Source organism: Scyliorhinus canicula, chromosome 10 (assembly GCF_902713615.1).
Source record: "Scyliorhinus canicula chromosome 10, sScyCan1.1, whole genome shotgun sequence".
NCBI lineage: Eukaryota > Metazoa > Chordata > Chondrichthyes > Carcharhiniformes > Scyliorhinidae > Scyliorhinus > Scyliorhinus canicula.
Window position 1 is genome coordinate 120900435 of NC_052155.1, and position 21759 is coordinate 120922193.

Below are 21759 nucleotides of genomic sequence, written 5' to 3' on the forward strand. Positions count from 1 at the left end.
TGGCAGCAGAAGGCACCCCCCCAGCCCCGTTTACCAGGCCTGGATGGAGGTGGCATAACATGTCACTTATCTAATGGAATAGCTTAGCAGAAGTAAAATCAGTAATCATTTTATGGTAACATAGAAGAATATTTTATCGAAGCATCATTGCAAATTCTGGGCAAGATCTTCTGGCTCTTCACGCTGATGGGATCTTCCTGTCCCACCGATGGTGTATCCCCGCCACTTATTTCCCAGCGAAGAGGGGTGGATTTAATGTGAAATCCTCTTGACAGGGGCAGGACCAGACTGCAGCAGGACCAGACTGCAGCAGGAACAGACTGTGGTAGGACCAGACAGCGGCAGGACCAGACTGCAGCAGGACCAGACTGCAGCAGGAACAGACTGTGGTAGGACCAGACAGCAGCAGGACCAGACAGCGGCAGGACCAGACTGCGGTAGGACCAGACTGCGGCAGGACCAGACAGCGGCAGGACCAGACTGTGGTAGGACCAGACAGCAGCAGGACCAGACAGCAGCAGGATCAGACTGCGACAGGACCAGACAGCGGCAGGACCAGACTGCGGCAGGACCAGACTGCAGCAGGACCAGACTGCAGCAGGACCAGACTGCAGCAGGACCAGACAGCGGCAGGACCAGACTGCAGCAGGACCAGACTGCGGCAGGACCAGACTGCGGCAGGACCAGACTGCAGCAGGACCAGACTGCGGCAGGACCAGACTGCGGCAGGACCAGACTGCAGCAGGACCAGACTGCAGCAGGACCAGACTGCAGCAGGACCAGACTGCGGGAGGACCAGACTGCAGCAGGACCAGACTGCAGCAGGACCAGACTGCAGCAGGACCAGACTGCGGGAGGACGAGTCTGCAGCAGGACCAGACTGCGGCAGGTCCAGACTGCGGGAGGACGAGTCTGCAGCAGGACCAGACTGCGGTAGGACGAGTCTGCGGCAGGACCAGACTGTGGTAGGACGAGTCTGCAGCAGGACCAGACAGCAGCAGGATCAGACTGCGGCAGGACCAGACTGCGGGAGGACGAGTCTGCAGCAGGACCAGACTGCGGTAGGACGAGTCTGCGGCAGGACCAGACTGTGGTAGGACGAGTCTGCAGCAGGACCAGACAGCAGCAGGATCAGACTGCGGCAGGACCAGACTGCGGCAGGACCAGACAGCGGCAGGACCAGACTGCGGCAGGACCAGACAGCGGCAGGACCAGACTGCGGCAGGACCAGACAGCGGCAGGACCAGACAGCGGCAGGACCAGACTGCGGCAGGACCAGACAGCGGCAGGACCAGACTGCGGCAGGACCAGACTGCAACAGGACCAGACTGCGGGAGGACGAGTCTGCAGCAGGACCAGACTGCGGCAGGTCCAGACTGCGGTAGGACGAGTCTGCAGCAGGACCAGACTGCGGCAGGACCAGACTGCAACAGGACCAGACTGTGGTAGGACCAGACAGCGGCAGGACCAGACAGCGGCAGGACCAGACTGCGGCAGGACCAGACTGCGGCAGGTCCAGACTGCGGTAGGACCAGACTGCAGCAGGACCAGACAGCGGCAGGACCAGACTGCGGGAGGACCAGACTGCGGCAGGACCAGACTGCGGCAGGACCAGACTGCGGCAGGACCAGACTGCAACAGGACCAGACTGCGGGAGGACGAGTCTGCAGCAGGACCAGACTGCGGCAGGACCAGACTGCGGCAGGACCAGACTGCGGCAGGACCAGACTGCGGTAGGACCAGACTGCGGTAGGACCAGACTGCGGCAGGACCAGACTGCAGCAGGACCAGACTGCGGCAGGACCAGACAGCGGCAGGACCAGACTGCGGTAGGACCAGACAGCGCCAGGACCAGACTGCGGTAGGACCAGACTGCGGCAGGACCGGACTGCAGCAGGACCAGACTGCGGTAGGACCAGACTGCGGTAGGACCAGACTGCGGCAGGACCAGACTGTGGCAGGACCAGACAGCGGCAGGACCAGACTGCGGTAGGACGAGTCTGCAGCAGGACCAGACAGCGGCAGGACCAGACAGCGGCAGGACCAGACTGCGGTAGGACGAGTCTGCAGCAGGACCAGACAGCGGCAGGACCAGACTGCGGGAGGACGAGTCTGCAGCAGGACCAGACTGCAGCAGGACCAGACTGCAGCAGGACCAGACAGCGGCAGGACCAGACTGCGGGAGGACGAGTCTGCAGCAGGACCAGACAGCGGCAGGACCAGACTGTGGTAGGACCAGACTGCGGCAGGACCAGACTGCGGCAGGACCAGACTGCGGCAGGACCAGACTGCGGCAGGATCAGACTGCGGCAGGACCAGACTGCGGCAGGACCAGACTGCGGCAGGATCAGACTGCGGCAGGACCAGACTGCGGCAGGACCAGACTGCGGCAGGACCAGACTGCGGCAGGATCAGACTGCGGCAGGACCAGACTGCGGCAGGACCAGACTGCGGCAGGACCAGACTGCGGTAGGACCAGACAGCGGCAGGACCAGACAGGGGCAGGACCAGACTGCGGGAGGACGAGTCTGCGGCAGGACCAGACTGCGGCAGGACCAGACTGCGGCAGGACCAGACTGCGGCAGGGCCAGACTGCAGCAGGACCACACAGCGGCAGGACCAGACTGCGGCAGGACCAGACTGCGGCAGGACCAGACTGCGGCAGGACCAGACTGCGGCAGGACCAGACTGCGGTAGGACGAGTCTGCAGCAGGACCAGACTGCGGCAGGACCAGACAGCGGCAGGACCAGACTGCGGTAGGACGAGTCTGCAGCAGGACCAGACAGCGGCAGGACCAGACTGCAACAGGACCAGACTGCAACAGGACCAGACTGCAGGAGGACGAGTCTGCGGCAGGACCAGACAGCGGCAGGACCAGACTGCGGCAGGACCAGACTGCAACAGGACCAGACTGCGGGAGGACGAGTCTGCAGCAGGACCAGACTGTGGCAGGACCAGAAGATCCTGCCACCGGTCAATGGTTGGCCACCTCCCAAGACATATGCTGCGGGGAGGCCAGAAAATCTCACCCTTAATTAATTAAATAAAATAGTATCCCTTTAATACAGTTGTATCCCTGCAATGGAAGAATTCTTTTAATAATGACTGATGCATAATATATTATTTAAGGAAAAGGGATGCAACTTGAACATAAGAGGATTGAATTAAAATGTATTAATGAAATAGAAGGAACAAATGTAACCTGGTTTTCCTAAATTGAATTGATAAAAATAATATCAACAGAATTTATGCAATCAATTCTGGGCAGAGGATCTTGAGATAGTAATAGAGCAGGGGGAGAGTTGCAGTCTGCTATTAAAGAAAGCATTAGCCACACTTGGAACCATGAACCAGTTTTAAATGCTTTTAAATATTTATTTCAACATCTCAGGAATGGAAAGATGAATGGTTGTAAATTTAAGCATGGTAGGAAAGTATGGTGGGAAGTATGTGTGGAACATACAGGTAATGTGATCCAAGCAGAAAATTGAGTTTAGAATTTCCCCCCAAATTCTTCTTGTGATAAGTGACATATTATGCTACCTTTTAACGTGTTATTATTTAGATTGAAGAACAAGAAGAGATAATACTACAACTCCAATCAGACTTGATACAGTATCAAATCAACTATCGTCATTCCAATGAGGAGTATGGTGCACAGACTGCACACACTGAATATTTACAAAAGGTCAGCTTTGCACTAAATAGCTGAATAATAATTAGAACTCTTTAAAGAACACAGAATGATTGTTTATATTTACTCTTACCTTCTTAAAATGCTTTTTTGAATTGCTAGCACTTTCCTATAACTTGTACTACAAATGTAACGGATAATTTTCTAACCAAAAGATACTTATTAAACCAGTTGCATATATCTGAATTTCTTGCTTTTATAGCTTAGCTTCTCTATTTTATATAATTAATTTGAAGAAGAGTAAAGGATGCTACATTTAAAGTGAATACTTATATGATGTTCTTTGTCTTGCAGAAAGTTGCTATTTCCATCTAAATGTATGACTAACTCTCAGCCAAGTATAAAAACATGTGTCAGTTTGGAACTCCTATTTTTCTTTTCTCTACTTATTTGATTTATTAGATTCCGGGGATAGGGCAGGAAAGTGGACGTGAAGAATGTAATTTCAGTCACGATCCTATTGAATGGTATAGCAGGCTCAAGGGGCCAAATGGCCTGCTCCTATTCCTATTTCTTATCATCTTATCTTTCTAAGAACATGATTCTTGACACATTGAACTTCACCGTTACCATCTGAATCTGACTCCAAAGCATTGTTGTAATGGAAGTCTTTCGTCCTTGTCTGGGAGGGCCCTGAATGAAATAAGTTTGAATAGTATAAACCTAGCCCCAAATGGGAATGGATCCATTGCACAAACATGTTCATAACGTTGTGTCATTTTATGTTAGTTTGGCACAAACATGTTTTTTAAAATATCAAGATGGTCCCTGCCTTCTTCTAGGCTAACCTGCCTTTGTTATACTCTGAACATCATTAAAAAGATCTGGCACTCAATGAGCAGCCAGCAGTTCTGAATTGTTTGACACCCACATTTCTAGCTCCTGACACTCCTGATATGCTGCATCCTAGGCACAGCAGAAACATATTTAAATTACCTGGCCTCATATTATGGTGATTATCAGCTTAAGCTGAGTGACTCAATAGAAAGATCATTCTCACTCCTAAAGTCTGACCTACGAAATGTAATTAATTAATTTCAGAAATTGATCACCAATACTTATAGGGCTGACATTCATATTGGGCAGTAGCAAAACCGACAGCCATTTTACATTTCACCTAATTTCCTTTCTCAATTAGTTCAATCTCTTAAACAGTAAAGAAAATCTGGCAAAATGTCAAACTAACTTCCAATTCACTATCATCTGTTTCCATTATCACCCAAGACAAATCCTAACCTCATGTTTTAAAGAATAGTTTCAAGAACACTCAAGACATTAATTTTGAGCTTAAATATGTCTTTTTAAATCTTTTAAAGTTCCAAAAAGATCAGACATTGACCACATAAATAATGTAAGCCTGAATTTATAGTTGGTTTTACACAATTTTCTATGTTTTTCAGTTTCTACTAATTAAACATTTGAGATTTTTGCTAAGAAATGTGAAGTCAGCTATAATTTTATATTCAACTAACATGTACTATATTCATACCTTATAGTACTTTACTCAGAAATTAAATACGTTGGATAAATTTTGATTGGATGATGGCCCAGCATGCCATTTTTCTTCCATATTTCATTTTGTGGTTACCAGGAACTTGAAGCAGTGAAAAATGTTTGCAATGAAAATATAAGTAAAGTTGGAGAATATGAGCAAACTATATTCGATCTCCGAACAGAGATAGCAAAATCTTCTGATCAACGAAAGAACTATGCACTTGAAGTGGAAAAACTTGAGAAAACATTGCAAACCCTTCAATTGAATGCAGCAGCTTCCGAACATAAACACAATCTGGAAGTTGTGCATCTACAGCAGCAGATTACCCAACTTGAAAATGATTTTACGGATTCCCAGAAAGTTTGTAACCAAAAGGATCAGGTATGTTGCATATTTGATTATGACCATTGTTAAGATGCTTGGTTCGAATTTCCTAGTTGGAGTCTACAAATTGTCAACCTAACATAGACCGTACAGTGCAGAAGGAGGCCATTTGGCCCATCGAGTCTGCACCGACCCACTTAAACCCTCACTTCCACCCTATCCCGTAACCCAATAACCCCTCCTAACCTTTTTGGTAACGAAGGACAATTTATCATGGTCAATCCACCGAACCAGCACGTCTTTGGACTGTGGGAGGAAACTGGAGCATCCGGAGGAAACCCACACAGACACGGGGAGAAAGTGCAGACTCCGCACAGACAGTGACCCAGCGGGTAATCAAACCTGGAACCCTGGCGCTGTGAAACCACAGTGCTATCCACTTGTGCTACCGTGCTGCTCCTAACGTAGGGGCACATTTCACAAAATGAAATACGTAGGTGAATGTTCAGTGCATGGTTTATGTATACCCTCCTACTGATCTGCTGAAGTTATATGGCTGAGCAGGAGAGTCTCCAAATACATTCCCAGTTGCTTTGATTTTTCTAAGATTCACAAATGAAGAAAAGCATATAATTGATAAACAGTATAACTTTGCTGCTTTTAAAGCTGTGGTTAATTAAATTGATCTACACTTGGGTAATCAAGCCAATTTAGTTGAGTGCATCAGATCAAAGTGTTCTGATATTTTGTTTTTCACCTGTTTTTCAGGGCATCATTTTATCAGTTACTCAAACTGGTGGCCCTTAACCATATTTCTTGCTTTACAAGTTTCTGAAACCTAAATCCTTACCATATATCACATTAAAATTGTGACCGATTTGAAATTACGGTGAAAATGTAGCTGAGGAATTAATATACACTTACACTTGAAAACATTGCAACATGCTTTTTGATTTAGTTCTGTAGGAATTTGTTTGCATTTATCAGAATTCATGATTATCTATGGTGTTTCATCACCATAGTTGTTTATTTTCCAGTTTGTACCTTCCTTTCCTGATGTCAGTGTTTAGTGCAGTTCAGTGGTTAGCACAGTTGCTTCACAGCTCCAGGGTCCCAGGTTCGATTCCCGGCTGGGTCACTGTGTGCAGAGTCTGCACGTTCTCCCCGCGTCTGCGTAGGTTTTCTCCAGGTGCTCCGGTTGCCTCCCACAGTCTATAGATGTGTGGGTTAGGTGAATTGGCCATGTTAAATTGCCCTTAGTCCAAAAAATGTTAAGTGGCGGTTACTGGGTTACGGAGATAGGGTAGATATGTGGGCTTCAGTAGGGTGCTCTTTGTAAGGGCTGGTGCAGACTCGATGAGCCGAATGGCCTCCTTCTACCCTGTAAATTCTATGATGATCTATGATGATTACTAGGCTACAGCCAAAAGCAGAGTAGAACTTTGGTGTTCTAAGCTAAGAGGTGTCAGTGAATAGGATAAGTGTAGATAATTGTCTGGATTCTCCGGTTGCCCAGTCGCGTGTTTCTCGGCGGTGCACTGCTCACTGGTGGCGAGATTCTCTCTTCCTGCTGCTTGACATTGGAATTTCCCATTGCATTTACCCCATGCCCATGGGCGTGGGTGCGCTGCTAGCGAGAAAAGAGAATCCCAACAGTGGGAGAATTCTGGCCAATATCCCAGTTCCCTTGTATAAAGTACAATTAAAGTGTGATTTATTATCAGGTCCAGTAGTGGTCAGAGTGGTTAACAAGTTACCAGTTGACGGAGTAGACTTAATTTTGGGAAAGGATTTGACAGGAGTGAAGTTTATAGCTTCACCCATGATTATAGAGATTTTGAGGGAAAATAAGAAGACAGAACAGTTACAGGAACTATTTCCAGATATTTCTCTGTCATATGGTGACCAGGGCCATGGCTAAACAAAGTCCACCACCACAGATTGCAGTCACACCACCATCAGATGGTCGAATAGCTGAAACTATCCTTGAGGACGAGGATAATTCTGAGGAAGTATTTGGTAAGGCTTCATCAATTTAGGCCTAGGATGCAGACCCAGAGTTACATAGATTAATAGTCAGCTCTCTCAGAAGTTGAGGCTGAGGGGTTTCTAGACTGCTAGTATGTTAAGAACGGAGTACTGATTAGAATGAGGAGACGTCCTCATAGATCTGCGAACAAGGAATGGATGGTTGTTCATCAGATAGTGGCACTGCCCAAATCTTGTGGGAAATGCTGTGGGTGGCACATGAGATATCAATGGCAGGATATGTGGTTTTCCTGGCCAGAACTGCATGAGAATGTAGTGCAATTCTGTAGAACCTGCCATACCTGTCAAGTAATAGGTAAACCACAACAAATGGTCAGACCTCAGAAGTGAAGGGAGCTGTTTTTCTCTCCCTGTTGTCAGCTGCCTGTAGGTAGAAGCTAAAGATCTTTTTTTAAATATATTTTATTCCAAACATTAAATTGTCACATACAAAGGCAATACTATATAATACAATTATTATTTTTATTTGAACAAAGTAACTAACAGTCCTAAACCCCCTATCCCCTCTCAGCCTGCCCACTACCTCTCCCCTCCTATCCTCTCCCGCTCCCCTCAATTGCTGGACACCAACTGTCCTTGAAGAAAGTGATGAACAGCCTCCGCCTGGAATAGAAGCTTTCCTCCAACTCTCTAAAGGCATACTTAATCTTTTCCATGTTTCGGAATTCTGCCGAGACTCCAAACCATGCCGAGGCCTTGGGAGGCACTGCTGACCTCCATCCCAGCAGTACCCTTCTCCGGGCCACCAATGAGGCAAAGGCCAAGACATCAGCCCTCCTCCCTTCAAGAAGCTCTGGCGAGTCTGACACCCCAAAATCCGCCACCAGTGGGCATGGCTACAGCTTGACCCCAACGATCTCCTACATAATCACAAAAAGCAAGACCCAGAACCCAAACAGTTTAGGGCAGGACAAGAACATATGCGAGTGGTTTTCTGGCCCCCTTAAACACTGCTCACACCTGTCCTTCACCCCAGGGAAGAACCCATTCATGTGCGCCCCTAGTCAAGTGCACCCTATGTATTGCTTAAAATTGTATCAGGCTTAGCCTGGCGCAGGAGGAGGTAAAATTCACCCGATGCAAAATCTCCATCCTCACCCCTCCCTCTCGCCCCAGGTCCAGTTCCTCTTCTTACTTCCCCTTCACCTCCTCTAGCGATGCTTTCTCCGTCTCTAGCAACACCCATATATATTGGAGATCTTCCCTTCCTGAATCTCATCCCATTGTAAAACCCTGTCTAACAATGGAGGTCTTGGCAACCTGGGAACAAAGACAGCTCTTTCTGACTAAAGTTGCTTATCTGCAAGTATCTAAATGCATGCCCTCGGGAATTGTTTTCCTCCAGCTCTGCAAACCACAAACAAATCCCTAAATCTCGTCACCTCTTCTCTCCTTGCATCCATCCCCATGTGTGTAAACCCATGATTAACACAAATTGATGACAATTATGACATGTCCCTCAGTCCAAAGTGTCCCGAAATTGGTTCCAGACTTTTAAAGATACCACCACCACCGGGCTCGTTGAGATCTTGGCTGGAGAAAACGGAAGATGGGCCTTAACCACCGCACCTAGACACGACCCTACACAAGAAGCCTCTTACATCCGTCCCCACCCGGCCCTGGCTCCTCGAACCACCTTCACACTGTCCCCATGTTCGCCGCCCAGTAATAGAGCATCAGGTTGGTAGTGCCGTGCCACCCGAATGTCACCCTCTCTGCAGGAAGGCTCTTCTAATCCTGGGTGTCTTTCTCATCCAAACAAAGTAACAAGTCTTATAACACCAGGTTAAAGTCCAACATGTTTGTTTCAAACAATAGTTTTCGGAGCACTGCTCCTTCCTCAGGTTCATTCACCTGAGGAAGGAGCAGTGCTCCGAAAACTAGTGTTTGAAACAAACATGTTGGACTTTAACTGGTATTGTAAGACTTCTTACTGTGCTCACCCCAGTCCAATGCCGGCATCTCCACATCATCCAAACAAAGGGAGAGATCAATCTATCAACCGTAGCAAAAGAAGATTTAGGTATGGAGATTGGTAGTCACTAGAACACAAATAAAAATCTCGGCAGAAGGTTCATTTTGACCGTATTTACTCTACCCACCAAGGAAAGTGGCGGGGGGGGCACCTCTTCAAGTTCCCGTTCACCTCCTCCAACAGACTGGCCAAGTTCAGTTTATGTAACAGAGTCCAGTCATGCGGCACTTGAATCCCTTAATATTTAAAATTTGTTTTGGTCAGTTTAAAGAGCAGTCTTCCCAGATCTACTCTCCTCCCTAAGGAATTCACCGGGAAGATTTTGCACTTGCTCATATTCACTCTGTACCCTGAGAAGGATCCAAACTTTCTCAGCAGCTCCATAATTCTTCCCAACTGCAAGAGGGTCAGAAATGTTCAACAACAAATTGTCTGTGTAAAGGGACAACCTACTCTCTTACTCCCCCTCTCAATTCCTCGCCACTTTCCTGATGATCTAAACGATCGGCTTGGGTCACTGTCTGCTCGAAGTCTGCACGTTCTCCCCGTGTCTGCGTGGGTTTCCTCCAGGTGCTCCGATTTCCTCCCACAAGTCCTGAAAGACGTGCATATTAGGTGAATTGGACATTCTGAATTCTCCCTCAGTGTACCCGAACATGCGCCGGAATGTGGCGACTAGGGGATTTTCACGGTAACTTCATTGCAGTGTTATGTAAGCCTACTTGTGACAATAAAGATTCTTAAAATTAAGTCCAATTCATCCAAAAACTGTTCCATCTCAGATCCATCCTCCGGCCGTTCAGACTTGTACAGCCCCCAATTAAAAAGCTTCACAAAACCAGGAACGATGGCTCAGCCCATCTCTAATTGCAAATCTACATAATGTGAAACTGTGGTAGGCTATATTAGGGGTATTGCGGTACCTAGGTGGGATGTACCTTATACTGTAGTATGAGTGGTAGAACCTGCCTGCTGGTTCCGCCCAGCAGGCGGAGCATAAGAGTCTGTGCTTCACCCACAGCAGTCATTCTGTACCGGAGATGCTGGGATAACTACTTGTTCATTAAAGCCTTCAATTGGTCTACAATCTCGCTTCAGTAGTGATTGGTCGTGCATCAATTTAATGAACAAAATTGAAGAATGGCTGCTCTCCGCATCAAGCCAGAGTGTCTACAAATCAACTCCCACGCGGCAAATGCAGCAGTAACTTTTAAACATTGGCTGGCATGTTTCAACGGGTACACCAGGACGGCCCCGACTACCCCCACGGAGAAACAGAAAATGCAAGTCCTCCACTCAAGGGAGAGCCCAGAAATCTACACGCTTATCGAAGACGCGGACGGTCTCGAGGACGCAATGACTTTGTTAAAAGAGCACTACGTCCGCACTGTGAATCAGGTATACGCTCGGCATCTTTTAGCTATCAGACGGCAAATCTCAGGGGAATCACTGGACGATTTTTATCGCGCATTGTTAGTGTTAGGTAGAAACACTAACTGTCCACAAGTCTCAGCCAATGACCACACCGAACTCTTAATACGGGATGCTTTTGTTGCGGGCATGCTGTCCTCTAAAATCCTCCAGCGACTGCTGGAAAACGACACGCTCGGGCTTAAAGAGGCACGGAAACTTGCGCACTCCCTAGATGTAGCGTCCCGCAACGCCTAGGCCTACATTCCCGACTGCCCGGTACCTGCATGGACAGGGTGGACCCCACCCGCGGCCGATTTCAAAGCACCCCTAAATTCCCCACAAGCTTGTGTAGTGCGGAAACCCCGGAGTGGGGGGGGCCCGATGCTATTTTTGCGGGCAAAACAAACACCCCCGTCAACGCTGCCCGGCCCGATCCGCAATCTGCAAGGGCTGCGGGAAGAAGGGGCACCTCGTGGCAGTATGCCAGGCCCGGTCGGCCGCCGCTGTCTCCACAGGCGAACCGGGCCCGCTGCCATTCCTCCTCACAGGCCATGTGCGATTCATGGGGGCAGCCATCTTGGATGACATCTCAGGACCCCAACTCGGCTGGCCATGTATTACCTGATGAAATCTCCCAGCTGGCCATATGCGATTCATGGGGGCAGCCATCTTGGATGACATCTCAGGACTGTGGTGAATTATAAATACTAATAATCCACACTGTATTGTACAACATGTGTTGAGCCTGTATATTGTATTGGATCACGTGTAGTTGTGCGGCTCTACCCATAGGGGGAGATGAGGAGCTTGTACTGGGCTCCACCCTTGGCTCTGCCCATGGCTCCACCATGGCTCCTCCCCTTAACCGGATGTATAAAGGTTGATGCTGAGAGCCTGCCTGCCAGTTCTTCTGGAGTTCATCTCGTCACAGGCAGGCTCTGTTGTAAGACGATTAAAACCACTGTTCACTTCTAACCACGTGTCGCGTGAATTGATGGTCTCATCAAGGACCCCGACTCTGGTAGCCGTGTATCGCCCGACAAGATCTCTTAGCTTCCGCCACAGTGACACAGGACCAGTCTCGGCCTCGAACGCTTTCAACCGCTGTGGTAGTGATGACTAGAGGTACTACGGTACCTGGGAGTGTGAGCTACCATTGGTGGAGAAGGCCCGCTGCTCATTGGCCCAAGTGTTTGCATTTCATTGGTCGGGATGTAAGGTAGCTCCGCCCAATGAGGCGGGGTATAAGCACCCGTGTTTCCCAGCAGCCAACCTTCTTTCTGTACTCGAGCTGCTAGGGAAATATCTTGTTGATTAAAGCCTTCAATTCGGACTACTCCTTTGTTTCAGTAGTTATTGATCGTGCATCAACCGCTATGACGTCGGTACTCATCAACAGGCACAAGACATCCTGCTTGATCAACTCTGGGAGCATAGAGAGCTTCATCCATCCCAATACGGTAAGACACTGCTCCCTCACTGTACACCCAATAAAACAAAAGATCTCCCTGGTCTCTGGGTTCCACTCTGTGGAGATCAGAGGGTACTGCATAGCCAACCTCATGGTCCAGGGCGTGGAGTTCAATACCTTCCGACTCTACGTCCTCCCCCATCTCTGCGCTGCCACACTCCTGGAACTGGACTTCCAGTGTAACCTGCAAAGTTTAACGTTCAAATTCGGCGGCCCCATACCCCCCCTCACTGTCTGCGGCCTCGCGACCTTCAAGGTCGACCCGCCTTCCCTGTTTGTAAACCTTAACCCTGAGTGCAAACCCGCCTTCGGCCCTCGATGTTGCACCGACATGGAAAAAAAATCTAAAGGCCATCTAACCTACACTATGCCCTTATCATCCATATGCTTATCCAATAAATTTTTAAATGCCCTCAATGTTGGCGAGTTCACTACTGTTGCAGGTAGGGCATTCCACGGCCTCACCACTCTTTGCGTAAAAAACCCACCTCTGACCTCTGTCCTATATCTATTACCCCTCAATTTAAGGCTATGTCCCCTCGTGCTAGCCACCTCCATCCGCGGGAGAAGGCTCTCGCTGTCCACCCTATCTAACCCTCTGATTTTGTATGCCTCTATTAAGTCACCTCTTAACCTTCTTCTCTCTAACGAAAACAACCTCAAGTCCATCAGCCTTTCCTCATAAGATTTTCCCTCCATACCAGGCAACATCCTGGTAAATCTCCTCTGCACCCGTTCCAAAGCTTCCACGTCCTTCCTATAATGAGGCGACCAGAACTGTACGCAATACTCCAAATGCGGCCGTACTAGAGTTTTGTACAACTGCAACATGACCTCATGGCTCCGGAACTCAATCCCTCTACCAATAAAGGCCAACACACCATAGGCCTTCTTCACAACCCTATCAACCTGGGTGGCAACTTTCAGGGATCTATGTACATGGACACCGAGATCCCTCTGCTCATCCACACTGCCAAGAATTTTACCATTAGCCAAATATTCCACATTTCTGTTATTCTTTCCAAAGTGAATCACCTCACACTTCTCCACATTAAACTCCATTTGCCACCTCTCAGCCCAGCTCTGCAGCTTATCTATGTCCCTCTGTAACCTGCAACATCCTTCCGCACTGTCTACAACACCACCGACTTTAGTGTCGTCTGCAAATTTACTCACCCATCCTTCTGCGCCCTCCTCTAGGTCATTTATAAAAATGACAAACAGCAACGGCCCCAGAACAGATCCTTGTGGTACGCCACTCGTAACTGAACTCCATTCTGAACATTTCCCATCAACTACCACTCTCTGTCTTCTTTCAACTAGCCAATTTCTGATCCACATCTCTAAATCACCCTCAATCCCCAGTCTTCGTATTTTCTGCAATAGCCGACCGTGGGGAACCTTATCAAACGCTTTACTGAAATCCATATACACCACATCAACTGCTCTACCCTCGTCTACCTGTTCAGTCACCTTCTCAAAGAACTCGATAAGGTTTGTGGCATGACCTACCCTTCACAAAACCATGCTGACTGTCCCTAATCATATTATTCCTATCTAGATGATTATAAATCGTATCTTTTATAATCCTCTCCAAGACTTTACCCACCACAGACGTTAGGCTCACCGGCCTATAGTTACCGGGGTTATCTCTACTCCCCTTCTTGAACAAAGGGACCACATTTGCTATCCTCCAGTCCTCTGGCACTATTCCTGTAGCCAATGATGACCTAAAAATCAAAGCCAAAGGCTCAGCAATCTCTTCCCTGGCTTCCCAGAGAATCCTAGGATAAATCCCATCCGGCCCCGGGGACTTATCTATTTTCACCTTGTCCAGAATTGCCAACACTTCTTCCCTACGCACCTCAATGCATCTATTCTAATAGCCTGGGTCTCAGCATTCTCCTCCACAATATTATCTTTTTCTTGAGTGAATACTGACGAAAAGTATTCATTTAGTATCTCGCTTATCTCCTCAGCCTCCACACACAACTTCCCACCACTGTCCTTGACTGGCCCTACTCTTACCCAAGTCATTCTTTTATTCCTCACATACCTATAGAAAGCTTTTGGGTTTTCCTTGATCCAACCTGCCAAAGACTTCTCATATCCCTCCTTGCTCGTCTCAGCTCTCTCTTTAGATCCTTCCTCGCTTCCTTGTAACTATCAAGCGCCCCAACTGAAACTTCATGCCTCATCTTCACATAGGCCTCCTTCTTCCTCTTAACAAGAGATTCCACTTCTTTGGTAAACCACGGTTCCCTCGCTCGACCCCTTCCTCCCTGGCTGACTGGTACGTACTTATCAAGAACATGCAACAGCTGTTCCTTGAACAAGCTCCACATATCCAGTGTGCCCAACCCTTGCAGCCTACTTCTCCAACCTACACATCCTAAGTCATGTCTAATGGCATCATAATTGCCCTTCCCCCAGCTATAACTCTTGCCCTGCGGGGTATACTTATCCCTTTCCATCACTAACGTAAAGGTCACCGAATTGTGGTCACTGTTTCCAAAGTGCTCACCTACCTCCAGATCTAACACCTGGCCTGGTTCATTACCCAAAACCAAATCCAATGTGGCCTCGCCTCTTGTTGGCCTGTCAACATATTGTGTCAGGAAACCCTCCTGTACACATTGTACAAAGAATGACCCATCTAATGTACTCGAACTATATCTTTTCCAGTCAATATTTGGAAAGTTAAAGTCTCCCATAACAACTACCCTGTTACTTTCGCTCTTTTCCAGAATCATCTTCGCCATCCTTTCCTCTACATCCCTAGAACTATTAGGTGGCCTATAGAAAACTCCCAACAGGGTGACCTCTCCTTTCCTGTTTCTAACCTCAGCCCATACTACCTCGGAAGAAGAGTCCCCATCTAGCATCCTTTCCGCCACCGTAATACTGTCCTTGACTAGCAGCGCCACACCTCCCCCTCTTTTGCCCCCTTCTCTGAGCTTACTAAAACACCTAAACCCCGGAACCTGCAACAACCATTCCTGTCCCTGCTCTATCCATGTCTCTGAAATGGCCACAACATCGAAGTCCCAGGTACCAACCCATGCTGCCAGTTCCCCAACCTTATTTCGTATACTCCTGGCATTGAAGTAGACACACTTCAAACCATCTACCTGAACACTGGCACCCTCCTGCGAAGTCAAATCTGTGCTCCTGACCTCTATACTCTCAATCTCCCGTACCCCAAAACTACAATCCAGGTTCCCATGCCCCTGCTGAATTAGTTTAAACCCCCCCAAAGAGCACTAACAAATCTCCCCCCCAGGATATTGGTGCCCCTCAGGTTCAGATGTAGACCATCCTGTCTATAGAGGTCCCACCTTCCCCAGAAAGAGCCCCAGTTATCCAGAAATCTGAATCCCCCCGCCTGCACCATCCCTGTAGCCACGTGTTTAATTGCTCTCTCTCCCTATTCCTCATCTCACTATCACGTGGCACAGGCAACAACCCAGAGATAACAACTCTGTTTGTTCTCGCTCTGAGCTTCCATCCTAGCTCCCTAAAGGCCTGCCTGACATCCTTGTCCCCTTTCCTACCTATGTCGTTAGTGCCAATGTGGACTACGACGACTTGGGCTGCTCCCCCTCCCCTTAAGGACCCGGAAAACACGATCCGAGACATCACATACCCTTGCACCTGGGAGGCAACATACCAAACGTGAGTCTCTCTCGCTCCCACAAAATCTCCTATCTGTGCCCCTGACTATTGAGTCCCCAATTACTAATGTTCTACTCCTTTCCCCCCTTCCCTTCTGAGCAACAGGGACAGACTCCGTGCCAGAGGCCCGTACCCCATGGCTTACCCCTGGTAAGTCGTCCCCCCCACAAGTATCCAAAACGGTATACTTGTTACTCAGGGGAACGACCGCAGGGGGTCCCTGCACTGATTGCTTCTTCCCAGTCCCTCTTACAGTTACCCACCTATCTCCAGTCTTTGGTGTAACTACTTCCCTGAAGCTCCTATCTATGACCCCCTCTGCCTCCCGAATGATCCGAAGTTCATCCAGCTCAAGCTCCAGGTCCCTAATACGGTTTTTGAGGAGCTGGAGTTGGGTGCACTTCCCACAGATGAAATCAGCAGGGACACTGACGGCGTCCCTCACCTCAAACATTCTGCAGGAGGAGCATTGTACTGCCTTCCCTGACATCACCTCTAGATTTAAAAAAAAACAAGAAAAAGAAAAAGAAAGAAGAGCTTACCTGATATTACCTCAAACCCTGCTCCCGCTGAAAGGTAAGCAAATTTAAAGGCACTCTTGCCCAGTGGGTCCCCAATTATGCGGACAAGGCCCGCCCACTAATCTAGTCCACAGATTTTCCCCTATCGGCAGAGGCCCGCCAGGCTTTCAGTCGCATCAAAGCAGACATTGCAAGGGCGACGATGCACGCAATCGATGAGTCCCTCCCCTTCCATGTCGAGAGCGACGCATCAGACGTAGCTCTGGCTGCCACCCTCAATCAGGCGGGCAGACCTGTGGCCTTCTTTTCACGCACCCTCCACACCTCAGAAATCCACCATTCCTCCATCAAGAAGGAGGCCCAAGCCATCGTTGAATGCCATTGGAGGCATTACCTAGCCGGGAGGTGATTCACTCTTCTCACTGACCAACGGTCGGTAGCCTTCATGTTTCACAATGCACAGTGGGACAAAATTAAGAATGATAAGATCTTACGGTGGAGGATCGAGCTCTCCACCTATAATTACGGGATCTTGTATCATCCCAGGAAGCTCAACGAGCCTCCTTCTACCCTGTCCCGTGGCACTTGTGCCAGTGTACAAGTAGACCGATTCCGGACCCTCCACGACAACCTCTGCCACCCGGGGGTCACCCGGTTCTTCCACTTTGTTAAAACCCGCAATCTGCCCTACTCCATCGAGGAGGTCAGGCCCGTAATCAGAAACTGCCAAATCTGCGCGGAGTGCAAGCGGCACTTCTACAGGCCAGAGAAAGTGCACCTGGTGAAGGCTTCCCGCCCCTTTGAACGCCTCAGTATGGACTGCAAAGGGCCCCTCCCCTCCACCGACCGCAACACTTACTTCCTGAACATAATTGACGAGTACTCCCGGTTCCCATTCGCCATCCCCTGTCCCGACATGATGGCTGCCACCGTCATTAAAGCGCTCCACAGCATCTTTACCCTGTTCGGTTTCCCCGCCTACATCCATAGTGATAGGGAATCCTCCTTCATGAGTGACGAGCTGCGTCAATTCCTGCTCAGCAAGGGCATTGCCTCCAGCAGAACGACCAGTTACAACCCCCGGGGAAATGGGCAGGTAGAGAGGGAGAACGGGACGGTCTGGAAGGCCGTCCTACTGGCCCTACGGTCCAAGAATCTCCCAGTGTCCCGATGGCAGGAGGTCCTCCTCGATGCACTTCACTCCATCCGATCACTACAGTGCACTACTACCAACGAAACATCTCATGAACGTCTCCTTGCCTTCCCTCGGAAGTCCTCCTCGGGGACCTCGCTCCCAACATGGCTGGCAGCCCCTGGACCCGTCCTACTCCGCAAACACGTACGGGCCCACAAGTCGGACCCACTGGTTGAGAGGGTACATCTCCTCCATGTTAACCCCCAGTACGCCTATGTGGTGCACCCCGACGGCCGACAAGACACGGTCTCCCTCCAGGATCTGGCCCCCAGCTGGATCCCCGCCCTCACCCAACCCGCCCCCCGTCCCATCAACCCCAACCATTTTTTCACCGCCGCACACCACCGCAGCCCCCTTCCCAGGAGGATCCGTCCTGCCACTGGCCCCATCTGGATGCGATGAAGCTGAAGACGACACGCTCCCAGAGCCACGATGTCCGAGCCGACGCCAGCATCACTGCCGGGACTGCGACGATCGCAGAGGATGACCAGGGCCCCCGACTGGCTGATAGTTTCATTGTAAAATGAACTTGTAAATAATTGTCTGTAAATATTGTATTGCATGTAAAGGCACCAACGGGTACCGCTATAACCTCTACCACTGTAAAAGCAAGGCCACCACCCCAGCCGGACTCTTTTTTAAACAAGGGGTTAATGTGGTCGGCTATATTAGGGGTATTGCGGTACCTAGGTGGGATGTACCTTATACTATAGTATGAGTGGTAGAACCTGCCTGCTGGTTCCGCCCAGCAGGCGGAGCATAAGTGTCTGTGCTTCACCCACAGCATCATTCTGTACCGGAGCTGCTGGGGTAACTACTTGTTCATGAAAGTCTTCAATTGGACGACAATCTCGCTTCAGTAGTGATTGATCGTGCATCAGGAACATGGTCTGATATTACAATCGGCGAGTACGCACCCTGGGAGTAATGCTTTCCCACTGCAAAGAAGTATTTTCCCACTACAAAGAATAAACCTCCACGGACCTAAACCCCCTCCCGATCTGTTCCATGAATACAGCCAATTCTGTCACCATTTCATAAGTCACCAGAGATCTGGACTCGACCTGTTCATCCTCGGGTCTAAAACACAGTTGAAATCTCCCCCCATAGTCAACTGGGGCAGTCCCAACACCTTTTTGATAAAATCTGCATCATCCCAATTTGGTGCATATATGTTCGCATATACCACCGGAGCACCCGCCAGCACCCTACTCACTATAATGTACCACCACCCCCCCCGGGTCTGTCAAAGTACTGGCTGCCATATATGCCTCAAGAACACCATTCCTCTCAACCTTGAATCAAAATTTGAGGGGAACACCTGTCCTACCCACCCCCTCCTTGGTCTCGTTTGATCCCTGACCTTCAAATGTGCCTCCTGCAAGAAGACTACTTCTGCGTTCAAACTCCTCAAATGAGTAAAAACCTAGGCCTTTTAACCGGACAATTTAGCCTCTTAACATTCCACATAACCAACCTAATGGATCCCCATCTTAGATTCAGCCACATGCCTCCCATGAGGGCCTCCAACTGGGCCCTAACCTACCTCAAATCCAGGCCCATTAAAGATGGCTGTCGTCCCCACCCACATATTGATCCATACACAAAGAGACCCTCGTCGCCAGCATTTTGTCTACTCCTCCCACCCCTCTTTGGCTACCCACCTAACACCCCTCCCTCACCCCTCCAAACAACCATCAACCACCTTTCCCAGCTCAGATAGGCACCCTCCCCTCCCATCCCAAACAAAAAAACCCATCCAGCCTAGGCACATTGTCTTACCCCACACAAAACAGAAACCACCCGAGCCCCATCCAAGCATCCAGCTGCAGGCACCTCTTCCACTTTGCTTCTGTTAACTTGCATAACCATTAGCCAGGTGGCACCCCTGCTTAGCAAGCCAAAGAAAAACCCAACCAGAAGAAGTGCAACACCCCCTTACCCCAGTTCCTCGTCCAAATAATAGTACATACTTGGAAGGAAGAAAAGTACCAAAAGTACCTTTATTCGGCCAGTCAAACTACTCCATTTAATCCTGCACAAGAAGAGAAAGAAAATAACGGAACCCCAAATAGCAAAGTCACCGACAGTGGCAAGAACTGTAAACATGAACAAGCAAAATTCAAAAAAACTCCAAAACATTTCATAACCACAATCAAATCTCTCCTAGTCCGCACTTCCTCACTAAGGCATTTGCCTCCTCCAAAGTGTTGAAATAATGTTCCTTGTTTTTAAAAGTGAACTACAATCGAGCTAGGTACACTATCCAAATCGCACCTTATTTTTGTAAAGCGCCACCTTAGCCTTGTTGAGCCCAGATCATCGCTTTGTCAGCTCTGTCCTGATATCCTGGTTAATTTGAATATGGTGCCCCTCCCAATAGCTTTCCCGCAAGGCCTTCACCCATTTTAAGATCCGCTCTTTATCAAAACATCTATGAAGGAGGACTATAACCTCAAGCGGTGGATACCCACATTTTGGCTTCTGTCGTAGTGACGGGTGGGTCGGTCCACCTCAGGAGGGTTCGCAAAGACCACCTCCAGCTTTCCGAACATTTTTGTCACAAATTCTGTGGCACTCGTGCCTTTGATGCCCTCTGGTAGCCCAACAATCTGCAGACTTTGCCACCTGGACTGGTTCTCTTGATCATCGACCTTGGCTGTCAAAACATTTTGGGCCTCCGCCATCCAAGGAGGAAATTCCGTCCCTGTGGTCCGAGATTGGTTCTTTCACCTCCCAGATTTTCGCGCCCTGCTTCTCTGCCCGCTGCTCTACACCCTCTCCAAAGTTACCCAAAGAGGGGCCACTGCCACCTTAATAGCTCTGGAAAGAATCTCTACCATAGTCTGCTTTTGTTTTTGAAATTTCCCCCATAAGGAATTCCATCAATTTCTTAGTCGGCCATCGAGAAGGTGTCGATGACCCGAAGGGCTCTGCCATGTTTTTTTTTTCTCCTCGCCACGAGGGACTGTTGAATCTGGTGTGGAACTTTTGTTAGATTTCTTCTCCTGCAGGCATCCCACACCAGAGGAGAGACCAGTACTGGTCTCTCTTTTGTACCCTGAAATGACACCTGTAAATCGGGTGACAAGAGCCAAAAGCGCAACTCTAAACGGGAGCTGCTTTGTATGCGACCGCTCACCACATCACCACAGTCGGAAGTCTGAAGCTGAAGATCTTTTAAGTGTATCAAAACCAGCAGCTTGTTGCTCTTAAGGAGCTGAAGTAAAATAAATGATTTGAAAGCAGTGATATGTCTAGCAAACCCTTTGCTGTGAACCTGAAATGATGCTGAGTCTGTAGGGAAAGTAGACAACATTGCCTGAAAAGATCATATCAACCTTGGAAGGAAGTAAGTACCAAACCGGAACCAGAAGCTTGTACTTCTGAAAAACACTGACTGGAAGTCTTCCCTGTGAATCAAAGATCCCTATCCTTTTATTTTATTAATATTTTCTTTCCCTTTCAATAACCCTTTCCCTTCTGTGTGTGCGTGTTTGTTGTTTTAAGGGTATTTAAATAAATTAAATTTCACTGAGTTTGGAATTCTGAGTCAAGTGGGGCTGGAATTGACCATGCAGTAGCCCATGGTGTTGTAATAAAAATGCCTGCCCCGGTGCTGCGGGACTCTGTCCAAAGAAGAAGAAAAACACAAAGGGCTTTGAGCCCTCATGCCTGACACCCGCTTCACTCGCCAAATACTTCCTTTGCTCCATCCATGTCATTTCATGCCTTGCACCCATCCTCTCAGGCCCCACATGCCCTCTATGCCATGCTCTGCTCTTCCACTTAATACTGTATCCCCTTATTCTCTTTATTGCCAAGTTCTACCCTCCCATACCCCCCCACCCACCCCTTCCCCAGATCCAGAACTGGACTAGTTATGTTTGAAAAAGGAACGTTTCTTTTTGAAGCAAAGTGTAGCGGAAGTCTGTAATTTATTCCC

At 48.8% G+C, this 21759-nt stretch overlaps 1 protein-coding gene across 6 annotated transcripts in view; it reads left to right on the top strand.

Annotated features, from left to right (window-relative positions):
* The window catches only part of LOC119972633 (putative leucine-rich repeat-containing protein DDB_G0290503), a 590251-nt gene that overhangs the window by 346044 nt on the left and 222448 nt on the right, over nt 1-21759 (top strand). For all 6 annotated transcript variants that reach the window (XM_038809653.1, XM_038809656.1, XM_038809657.1 and 3 more), the window contains 2 exons: nt 3567-3689; nt 5287-5571. In XM_038809653.1, the coding sequence (XP_038665581.1) occupies nt 3567-3689; nt 5287-5571 (408 nt within the window). The remainder of the gene's footprint in view (nt 1-3566; nt 3690-5286; nt 5572-21759) is intronic.